The 12,218-nt window shown below is 42.2% G+C and overlaps 1 protein-coding gene across 1 annotated transcript; it reads left to right on the top strand.

Moving 5' to 3' along the window:
* The first annotated feature begins 10,933 nt into the window (after nt 1-10,933).
* Nucleotides 10,934-11,509, top strand: LOC115077711 (olfactory receptor 476-like). The gene has a single exon (XM_029579999.1). The coding sequence runs from the start codon at nt 10,934-10,936 to the stop codon at nt 11,507-11,509; it is 576 nt and encodes a 191-aa protein (XP_029435859.1).
* The last annotated feature ends 709 nt before the right edge of the window (nt 11,510-12,218 follow it).

Below are 12,218 nucleotides of genomic sequence, written 5' to 3'. Positions count from 1 at the left end.
TCGCCCCTGGCCTATCTCTTCTTTCCACTTTCAAATTAATTTGCAGACCCTGATTTGCATGTGTATGCTTTTTTCTAAATAGCAAATACTCACATAAATGCTATTTTATGAGTGGACGTGCTATTTTTTTATGAGTGTGCAACTTTTGAAAAGTCACCTTATAATGTTTATGCCCTTTCAGGTATATTTTAGCGCTGAAAATATATTTAATGGCGTCAGCGCACGTCTATTAAAGTCCCCTCGCTTACACGGTAGAAGGGCATTTGCTTGCATAGGCTCACATCTGCTTAAAATTGCACGCACATATGCGCAAGTTCAGGTTATTTTATAACATGCACTCATATACACGTTTGTTATAAAATGGCTGCATCCCTAGGTGTGAGCTGATGAATATGCACACATATGCTCTCAGGCACCTGTTTAAAAGTTACCGTCATATTGAATTATTTAATGGATGGAATTTAATAAAACTGCAGAAACTCTACAGGAGTTACATGAACAATATTAATCTTAAAATTCAGAAAACAAAAAACATGCTCTGTGTGTCCAGGGATCATATCCCAAATCTGCCTTAAACACTCTTGGCTCATCAGGTTATTTAGTTTTTATTTGTTTTCTTAAAAGGCTTTTATTCTGCATCTTCCTAATCTGTGTTCAGTGCAGATTACAATGCACGCTGATAAAAGAAGATGATACATAAAACTATACTATAATGTGAAATTACAATATCATGAAGGAAATGAAGAAATCATTGGTCAAGACGTTAAGTGGTAGAATCAGATCTTTCATTATCATAAACTCTATGCTAATGCTCTTTAACACGATACGTCCACAGATACAATTTGTAAACGCTCTTTAGCTGAGCGCACTCTTCATTTACCAGTTATTCTTTGATGTTACCGTAAGCCTGAAGAAAGGATCATCTATTCTAACTAGATAATGTCTTGATTAATTCAGCACTGGAACCAGATATCAAAGTGTCCCCCTTATGATTCACCCAGGACAAAATAAATAAAACATTTCCTGCTTTTCTGTCATCTGCTAATTTGATCATCTCCCTCATCAGTCCCCTTTCAAGATCATTTATAAATATATTAAAAAGCACCGGTCCCAGTACAGATCCCTGAGGCAGGCCACTGTTTACATTTCTTCACTGACCAAATAATCCTACTCTCTGCTAACTAATTTTTAAACAGTTTGTGATCCACAAAATGACATTTTCTCCTATATCATGACTTTAAAGTTTTCATAGGAGTCTCTCACATGGGACTTTGTCAAATGCCTTCTGAAAACCTAAAGACACTAAGTGCTAGATTTTTAAAGACTTACATGTAGACATGGATGCACCAATTTTATAACATGCGTGCGCCATTAAACCTTGTTTATCAATATGTTCTGTGATTTTGATCTTTAGAATAGTTTCCTTGATTTTTCCTGGCACTAAATTCATGTTCAGTGGTCTATAGTTCCCAGTTCATCCATGGAACACTTTTTAAATATCATGGTTACATTGGCCTGCTCCAATCTTCAGGTACAATGAACAATTTTAATGATAGGTTACAAATTACTAGTAATAGATCTGAAATTTTATTTTTTTAGTTCTTTCAGAGTCCTGGGGTATATACCATCTGGCCCAGGCGATTTGTTACTCTTCAGTTTGTCAATCTGCCCTACTACAATTTCCAGGTTCACAGTTCTGAAAATTGTCCCCGCTGAGAGTAATTTTATAAAAGTGCACGTAGAGTCAAAGTCTGTCGATAAAAATTGCTCACAGACTATAGTCAAAGGGGAGTTACAAAGGCAAGTCTGCTTTGAAAATTAGGACTATGTACAGAAACCCTGCCAGACCTGTACTCACACATTTTTCAGTTCCTCTGGAGCAGGTGCAAATGTGTGTGAATACATTCAAGTGTGTGCTTCTGAAAATCCATTGTAAACCCATAAATGATTTCTCTACCCCATCCTTCAGAAAGCATACATTTGAGATTGTAAAAGTAAGCACTTAAATGACTTAGAGCTCATTTTCAAAATGGATCGCATGCGAAAAGTCCTTTCAGCATGTGATAGCTAAATCGGGGTGGGTTCTGTGCGGCATCCGCACCAGAAGGGGAGGAGTCGGGGTGGCACTGGGGCAGATGCCGTGAAGACACTGCTGACAGTGAAAAGGTAAGGACCATTTTTGCTGCCAGTTTCACACCCATTAGCACCACCTTTTACGATGGTGCTATTGTGTGCGAAAGCCAGCAGTGATTGCACCAAGGAGATGCGATCACTGCCGGCTTTCGCAGGCCTGTCCCCTGCTTTGCCACCCCGCCCCCCATTACCGCTGGATTTTCTAAGGTCTGCGACCTTAGAAAATCCAGGCCTTAAGTTCCTACTTTTATTCACAGCCCCTCCTCCCCCCCGGCCTGGCAATTTTTTAAAGCATGCATTCGTAGATAAAACTGGGATTTACACTTCTTAATCCTTTTGAAAATCAAACCCAATTTGTTTCAATGAGAAGTTATGATTTTTTTGTAGAAACAGATCTGTAATTTATATGCTCATTATTGGGATATGTGAACTTCAATATATTACAAACACTGGGAATGCCTAGGCTATCCCTTCTTAAATGTTCCTGATTGTTAATAGAGCAGGACATTTTCAAAATACACCAGGGTAAATTTAAATTTTGCCAGATAGTGAGGCTGCCTGAAAGCTGCCCACTGCTAACCCTGCTAAACTATGTTTGGGTTTCCACCCAACTCCCGTTAGTGCACGCTAACTCCCTGATAATGCGCACTAACTCTTCCATGTTAGTGCACACTATCAGGAGTTAGAGCACACTGCCTCCCCGAAAAAGAAAAACCGAACCACGGAAAAAATTAAATTCCCAAGGGGGGCCCCCAAATGAAGCCTGACATTAAATTTAAACTGAATCACATCTCTAATCCCTGTCTCTTGACCCAATAGCTCAGGTTTTTCAATTTGTCTAAAACTTATTTTTACCAAGATATATTCATTTATAAATGCCCTTTCTTTTAAATTTAATCACCTCATTTAATAAAACCATGAAACTCCCTTTATATATTTAAATAATGGGTGACTATCGAGTTGATCCAGTTGAAGTACTGTTTGCTACAATGTGGTGATATCCCTCTGGAATAACTCCTGTGAGCTCATTGGGTGTCACAATATGTGGTAGGGGGGTCACATGACTGGGAGGGACCCAGGAACCAAATTACAGTGGCAGAGAGATGGAAGACCTGCCAGGACAGGACAGAAGGGGCATTGCACAACTGTATCAATTCAACATACGCTCCACTTCTCAGAGATAACATCAATACAGCTTAAAACAGAACCTTGTCAACCTCTACTTTCTCCTCTTAACTCTTTTGGGGATCGTGGACATTCTCCCTGCAGGTGTGCACGAAAGGTTCCTAGGATCACTTAATATATTTATATATTAATCCTTGCTCTAATCCAAAGAAGGTTTTGCCTTAGTTTTATGGACCCCTGTTTGTGTGTGGATTATTTTAATATGTAAACAATAAATCACAACGTATGGTTAAGACTGGTATTTCTTTCATTCAATCATATTCAAGCCATCAACTTCAAAAGAATATATATACACATTTTGTAGGACCCTTACTCATAGAGTCAATGAAATGTACCAGACTCTTCTTGTGGTATCGGGTCCCTTTACTTTGTTATATCATTTTTATCAATTTTGTTTTTACTTTTTTTTATATAAAGTCCCAAACTTGAAAATGATTATAATTTTTTGACTGCAATTGAATGAGTGACATCACTATTGCTTGTACTGTGACTGTGTTTACCAGTTTAGCTGGATAAAAGAACTGTTAAGTTCATCATGTTTTGAAAAACTTTGGAGTTTCCATCATTTTCAAGTTTGGGACTTTATATAAAAAAAAGCACCTACTGATCCAGTGATGACAACTTTCCTTTTGCTTCCAGTTCCCAGCTGTGGTGTCTTACCTGTAAGATGGCAGAAAAAGTCCCTATCATGTGTGAAAGATCATCAGGATATGGAAACTTTGGGTGCTCCAGCAGTGGTACACATCTGGGATCATGGAACTAATCCATGTCTGTTGCACAGATATCTAGATAAGCCTCCTACTGAGCTAATATCTTGTGTTAGAGAAAAGCCCTGAGTACATCCAGTGAAAGTAGAAAATTCCAGTAGATTTACCCTGAGTCTGCATAGACCTCCAGGGCTGCGACAGGGAACAAAGCTAGAATAATGATAAAGTTTCGAGACATATCCAAATAGTACTTCTTATGGCGTATGTGGGATAGCACAAGTGCTCTGTAACTTCCCAGAGGACAGAGACACTATGGACTTTGGTCTTCTTACATGAAACTTTATTCTTCACAAGGCAGTAGATCAATATAAACAGTTTATTTTCATCAACATCCACATTCAGCATTTGCATTCTGGACAGAGATGTGTCAGAAGCTGCCTTCTCCTGGAGATGCGGGCAATGTCTGTTCCCTTCTAGGCTCAGACTCTTATTCCTGCTAGCAGGGAACTTCACCCACAGTGCTACCTGCGTGCCTAACTTTTAAGATGGACCAGGCCAGATGCCTTGTTCAGTATTCTGTAAGGAGAGATTTTAAGGACACTACCTCGCATACCCTCCTTCTCAGCTCAGCCCTGTCAGGTTGAGCATCTTTACCAAGCACAAATTCCTTCCAAAGATGTGACTTATCTCTCTCATTGTGAGACCAAAACACAGTTAGCCCTTCGGTGTCTGCCATTACCTTCAGTTTTATATGTTTTGTATGGAATTCTCCAAATCTTTTGCCCAATAAACTCAGGGTAAAGGTTAGCAACTCTCTGCATTCCCTTCCCACTAGGGGTACCCTTAAATGTGCCTCATTATTCACCACTACTCACTGTGCACTTCCCCCAGTGTCCCTATTCTTTATTTTTCCTGAGCAACAGAAGTTCCAAGTTCCAGTTCTCCTTCCCGAGGCAGATTATATGTGGGACTCCTAAGATGACTTCTTTATACTCCTTGGGGAATTACTGCAGGGCCAGGGAAAGTCTTGGTTCTTCCTCATGACTCCTAGGTTATATTGTGTCTTGTTCTTGCTCGCTTAAGTGTATCTCTTCATGTATTACTGTTATGGGTTCTATTTTTCTTTTGATCTTTATCAGATCCTTTTCAGGCCTCTTTGCTCTGGCTCTGTTAGGCCTCCCTGCAGCCATCATTTCAGCCTCTTCGCTTTGGGGTTGCCCTTCTTCAGGGCTGGTTCCTCCCCATTTCTAATGAGGCCCATCCCCCATTGCAGGTTTCCTTCCACCTGAGCCGCAGTCTCTGCAGGTTTAATCATCTGCTTCCTTATGCTCTTCATGTTCTCAGCTGTGCCTGTTCTTGCAGCTCTGAATTTACTTCTGTCACTGTCAGTTCCTGTTACCAAAATGGGCCCTTTTCAAAAGCAAGGACTCCAGGTACCAGTTCCTGCAGGAGAACAGATAATGGTGGACTATGTCCAAATTAAAGTAATTTAAAAGAAAAATTCCACATCAGACAACAACTTCCCTTTTCTTGTTTTTTTGTGACAGATAGAAGAGAACCACTAAAGCTGTTGTGAATCTCCAGTTACAGTTAAATAAATCAGACATTTCATTGATTACATATCAAAGTAAATTAACATCTTGCAATGTCCTTACGTATTTTCCTGATCATATTCTAATGTTCATTTGGTAAACCCCTAACCAATCATGGGTCCAGTCTATCTTTCCCAACCCAATCACTTAATTCCCCATTTACCTACAAACTAATATTAAAGCAGCACCCATATTCTTCCATATTAGATCTTGTCAGCCATTGTATTTATTTGTTTATTTATTTATTTCTTTGTTTATTTATTTATTTATTTACTTAACTTTTTTCTATACCGTCGTTCAGTGGATACCATCACAAGGGTTTACAGTAAGGAACATCTCATGCTGGGTGTCTGTAGCAATACTAATGTAATACCTAGTGATGTTTTTAATCATAGCAAACAGTAAACACTGCAATATTCACTGTGACTAAAGGTCCAGTGAAAATTCCAAATAAATGTATTTCTTTAATTTCAATACAATTCACAATAATATGATGACTTTAGCAGTTTATAGTAAACAGCCTACTTGCTAAGTTTGGAAAAATACATGTTCCAAAGTATCATTCTCTGTACAGCTGATCTACAAATGTAGATCTCAAGACCTACAAAATAAGGGGCAGGTTTTCAAAGGGATATGCGTGTAAGATACGTGCATAACCCCCAAAAAGCTGCCCCTTCCACCCCCTGCATGTGCCGAGCCTATCTTGCATAGGCTCGGCGGTGCGCACAAGATCCAGAACGTGCGTAAGAACTCGGGCTTTCCTGGGGGGGGGGGGGGGGGGCGCATGTCGGGGCATGTCGGGGGGGGCGTGCTGCGGCCTGCGCGTTATTGGGACGTTCTGGGGGTGGGGCCATGGGTGTGGTTCCGGCCCAGGGGTGTTCCAGGGGTGTGGCCGCAGCCTCTGGACCAGCCCCTGGAGTGGAACATGGTGCGCCGGCAGCCGGCTGGGACAAGCAAGTTACGCCTGCCTCGGGCAGGCGTAACTTGTAAAATAAAGGTAGGGGGGAATTAGTTAGGGCTGGGGGTGGGTTAGATAGGGGAAGGGAGGGGAATGTGGGGGGGCCAGAAGGTAAGTTCCCTCCGAGGCTGTTCTGATTTCGGAGCAACCTTGGAGGGAATGGAGGATGGCTGCGTGGCTCGGCGTGCACAGGCTGCCGATTTTGTGCAGCCCTGCGCACACCGACCCTGTATTTTATAACATGAGCGTAGAAGCGCGCGCATGTTATAAAATCTACTCCTATTCGCACCTTTTAAAATCTACCCCTAAGGGTCTTAGGGTCTTTTTACGCTAATTCCACATCACCTGTTCCACTGGTGTGATCACTGGATCCACTGGCTCCTCACCAGATCTTTCTGTAGCACTGTCCATAGGCCTCTCCCTGGCCCCAGCACCTTTGCTATCATTATCTTCTTCTTGTATCTCTGAACTTTAATCTCTCTGGAGGGTAAAGCACTAGTCAGGTAGTTCATAAGACTGTTACACTTCCTCTGCTTCCAGGTGCTCTGAGCCTTTCACTGGCCTTACTTCTGGCAGGCTGGCAGTATGAAATACAAACCTTTCATCTCACAGTCCTTCAATATCTTCTTTTTTTTAGCCTCGACTATTGAAATTCCCTTTTCACTGGACTCCCTGCCTATACAGTTCATCCATTACAAATTATACAAAACTAAGCAGCCCATCTGTTATATCCATACGTGAACATATCCCTCCTGTCCTACAAATACTGCATCGGTTGCCAGTTTTATACCGTGTACAATATAAACTTGTCAGTACCATCCATACCCTTCAAACAATATCCCATCGCCATGGATTGCAGCCATTTTTTAAATCTGTCCTCCTATCAGAAGTTTACAATCATTTAACCATGGATTGCAGGACATCCCCTCTGGTGTACTCGAAGGAAACCAGAGAGCGTGGTTTCTGAACTGCTGGATCTGTTGTATGGAACTCTCTTCCACAGAGGTAAGAACGATCTCAGAGCCCAAATTGTTTAGAAAAGGTCTTAAAAGATATTTCTTTCAAATGCCATATTCCTCTAAATAGTATCTGATAGATCAGGATACCTGAGTCCCCCAGTACCTCTGATGCAGTTTTTGTCAATTTGATTTGATTCTGTTTAATTTGAATAAATTTTCCATTTTAACTTTATTATGTAGGTTGTTTTGCACCCCACACTAGGAAGGGTGGATAACAACTATTTGAAAATAAATAAATACATAAACAGATACATTCTTTCCAGGCACATACCCAGGAAATCTGGCTCCTTCTAGCAGACCATAGAAGTTACCTCTGTCCTTCCAAGAGGATTTGAAGAACAGCTTGCATTTTGGCTTTATTGTTCTCTAGTACAAGGCTGGCGGGCTTCTAGGGGGCCATGCCCTGCTCAAACTCCCCTTCTTTTATTTGAACAGGAGGAAGGGAAAGAAAGAAAGAAAGAACCCTGCTACTTAATTGCTAACTCACGGTACAAATTCTTTCTAACCAAGTGGGGCTCCCCCTTGCCTGCATTAATATTTTAAACAGCTTTTTTTGTAGACAGGTTCTCTGGATTTAAAAAACAAATCCAGCTGCTTTTCTTCTGTGATCTCCCTGAGCCACACTTTTTTACTCTTCTCAGTGCTCTGTATAAACATTTAGCAGCAAATTGCCTCCTTGGGCAGGAGTCACGCAACAAACTTTTATCCTCTTCTCTAGTTTCTTTTCCTCTTTAGATTCTTGGGTTTCTGCCTGTGCAGTCACTCAGTGCAGAAATCACCAAACCGACACCATATGTGGGATAGCACAAGCAAACTTTAGCTTCCAAGAGGAGAGAGACACACAGGACTCTTGGTCTTCTTACATGAAATTTTATTCTTCAAACATCAATAGTTTATCATAAACAGCTTACTTTCAGGAACATTCACATTCACTAATTATCTTCCGGACAGAGATGTGTCAGGAGCTGACTTCTCCTGAGCATGGGGACTGTCAGTTCACCTTTGGGCCCTGATTCTTATTCCTGCTTTCAGAAGATCCACCCACAGTGCTCCCTGCATACCTAACTGTTAAGGAGGAACAGGTCTAGTTCAATACTGTTGAAGAAGGGATTTTAGGGACACTCCTTCACAGAGCTGTACGTTTGAAGCTGTTTACTTACTTAGGGGCCGATGCAATAATTTTCGCAGAAAGCAGGCGCTGATATTTCAGCACCCGCTTTCTTTACACTTGCATGGCACCCACAAGGGGGGCGCCATGCAATAACCACATTAGGTGGTTATGCTAGGAAGGAGGCGCTAGGGTCACTTATGAGACTTTTGTGCCTCCTTTCTAACGAGACCCCACAGCGGCTGCCGGTTATGAAGACCGACGCTGGTAAACTTGGCATAGGTTTTCATAATGTGCCATCTGCCAGTAAAGAATACGGACACTGATAAACTCAGCATCCATTTTCTTTCCTGGCAGACGGATGGTTATGAAAACTGATGTCGAGTTTACCGGTGTCGGTCTTCATAACTCGGCGTTCTGCAGAGGGTTTTTTTTTGTTGTTGTTTTTTTACTGAAGAAGTACAGAAAAGCAGTTTTATCAGCTTTTCTGTACTTCTTTTACATGCGCTCAGCTATTAACACCTGCTCCAGGCAGGCGTTAATATCTGAGCGATAAATGTGCATCTGAGACGCACATTTATTTTATTGCATGCGGAGTAAATGAGTAATAGCCTCATTCACATGTATTTGCATGTGATGAACGCTATCTCATTCACTCCGCATCAGATGCGTGTTAAATAAGCTGAGCGCACTGTATTGCATCGGCCCCTTAAAATGCTATTTAACTGGGTAAAAATACTGTCTGGAAATTCTTGAGTAAAAAGCATGTATGAAAATCCATGGCAAACATACATTTAGTCAGGATATGGGTAGATGTTCCCTATTTCAAAAACAAAAGATTCACTTTTTTTTTATATATTGAAAAGAAGGTGGTAGAGAGGAAGCTCACTAGGATGCATAAGTGATGCTTGCATGCCTCATTTTGTTTGTCTTCATTTAATCTCCAGCATCCCTCAGAGGATCAGAAGTGAGAGCTCTCCACTCTGCTTGCTGTACATTTACCTGCTAATTAGCTTTTCTGTGACTGCCTAACCTCTCACACATCCTTCCCAAGATGGTAATGTTCAGAAGTGTGCATTCATCTACACCATAATTTCATCCCTCTCATCTTGCTATAGATGACTTGGTGACAGGGAGGATGTGAAAACGGATAGGATAATGGATGATAAATGATTTATAACCAGTATCAGCTGCTACTTATGACTTTGAGAAGAATTAAATGACTGAGGGGCAGATTTTAAAAGCCTACGCATGCCAGGCCTATTTTCAAAAGGCCCAGCAGTGCATGTAAAGCCCCAGGACATGCGAATGTCCTGGGGCTTGAAAAAAGGGGCGGGGCAGGTGCAGGGTGGGCCGAAGCCTCCGGCACAGCAGTAAAGCTGGGAGGTCGCACGCCAGCAGCTGGCCAGCACGCGCAAGGTACAAAATAATGGTCGGGGGGATTTAGGTAGGGCTGGGGGCAGGCTAGATAGGGGAAGGGAGGGGAAGATTGGGGGGGGGGGGAGAGAAGGAAAGTTCCGTCCAAGGCTGCCCGATATCGGAGCAGCCTCGGAGGGAACAGGGAAAGCCATCGGGGCTCCCCTAGGGCTCGGTGTGCGCAAGGTGCACTAGTGTGCACCCCTTGTGAGCATCAACCCCGGATTTTATAACATGCACGTGGCTGCGTACGCATGTGATAAAATCGGGCGTACATTTGTGCACAGCAGATAGCGCACACAAATTTACCCCACACGCATAGGTATGAAAATCCGGCCCTGAGTGTTTTTCAACATTGATATCCTTAGGCATGACTGGGGCTACCTTTATATTATTGTTTTCAATATTCATTGAACTGCAATGTTTTAATCTCTTTCTTTCTGTCTTAACAGATCATGGGCACTGACACGATGGAGAATAAGACAGGGACAACAGGATTTATTATTCTGGGCTTTAACAAATATTCTCATGAGGAAACCTTAATTTATATAATAGTTTTACCAGCCTTCTTTATCTCTATTCTGGGAAACCTTGGGTTTCTAACATTAATGTGGTCTGACCATCATCTCCACAAACCCATGTACTTCTTCCTCAGTAATCTGTCCTTCATTGATATCTGTAACACCACAGTCACTCTCTCAACAATGCTGCAAAGTCTCTTTAAAGGGAAAATATTAATTTCCTTCTCTCTATGTATGACACAGCTTTACTGTTTCCTAAGTTTAACAAGTACTGAATTCCTCCTTCTCACTACCATGGCCTATGACCGCTATGTGGCAATCTGCAACCCCTTACGATATCCACTTATGATGAATAAAAGGATCTGTATTTTATTAGTGGCTGCTTCATGGTTAGGTGGCTGTCTGGATGAAGTTCCTTTTGAAATTTTCATATCTCAGTTCTCCTATTGTGGATCTAATGAGATCAACCACTTCTTCTGTGACCCCAATGCACTGCTAAAGTTATCCTGCAGTGATACACACAACTTTGAAATACTTGCACTTTCTGAAGGAACAGTTATATCTCTCATCCCATTTCTTCTAACTCTATCATCCTACATCTTTATCATTAGAACTGTCCTGAAAATCCATCATTCTGATGGGCGAAGCAAGGCCTTCTCCACCTGCTCTTCCCACCTCACAGTCATTCTTTTATTCTATGGGACATTAATCTGTGTCTATTTGAGGCCAAGCTCAATGCAATCACCAAAGCAAGATAAAATGTTTGCCCTCCTGTACACAGTACTCACTCCCATGCTAAACCCCCTGATTTATAGTCTGAGAAATCAAGAAGTTAAAAATGCCCTCAGAAAAATGATCATTAGAAAATAATATGAAAGGAAAAAGTCTCTCTTTGCATTCCATCTGAAATGCCATCAGGAATAAACACTAGGGGTGTGCATTCATATTGAACATAAATGTAAAACGCTACTTTTTTTTTTTTTTAACTTAAAAAAGTGATGAGACATAAACGATCGGATTTCCAACTTATTCAACATAGCTATGTTGAATAAGTTGAAAATCGCGATTGTTGATCCAAAATAAAAATTTAAACCCCTCACCTTCCTTAATCCCCCCCCAAAGACTTACCACAACTCCCTGGTGATCCAGCGAGGAGTGAGGACGCCATTTCTGAAATTCTTTGCGAGGAGCACGTGACGTCGGCGCCACGTCGGAGTGACGCGGCGTCACGTGATTCTCCGCGGGTTCGCGCCGGAACGCTCGTTCAGCCCAAAAGAAACTTTTGGCCAGCTTGGGGGGGTCAGGAGGCCCCCCCAAGCTGGCCAAAAGTTCCTTTTGGGCCGAACAAGGATCCCGGAAGCGACCCCGCGGGGAATCACGTGACGTCGGCGCCATGTCAGAGTGACGCGGCGTCACGTGATTCCCCTCGAGTTCCCTCCGGCACCCTCGTTCGGCCCAAAAGGAACTTTTGGCCAGCTTGGAGGTGTCAGGAGCCCCCCCCCAAGCTGGCCAAAAGTTCCTTTTGGGCCAAACGAGGATCCCGGAAGCGACCCCGTGGGGAATCACGTGACGCCGCGTC

The sequence above is a fragment of the Rhinatrema bivittatum genome, chromosome 16 (assembly GCF_901001135.1).
Source record: "Rhinatrema bivittatum chromosome 16, aRhiBiv1.1, whole genome shotgun sequence".
Classification (NCBI taxonomy): Eukaryota; Metazoa; Chordata; class Amphibia; order Gymnophiona; family Rhinatrematidae; genus Rhinatrema; species Rhinatrema bivittatum.
Note: the sequence above shows the minus strand (reverse complement) of the source record. Positions and strands in the feature narration are given on the sequence as shown.

Excerpts from the sequence above, each read along its gene's own strand:
- LOC115077711 (XM_029579999.1), top strand. The coding sequence starts at position 10,934 with ATGGCCTATGACCGCTATGTGGCAATCTGCAACCCCTTACGATATCCA.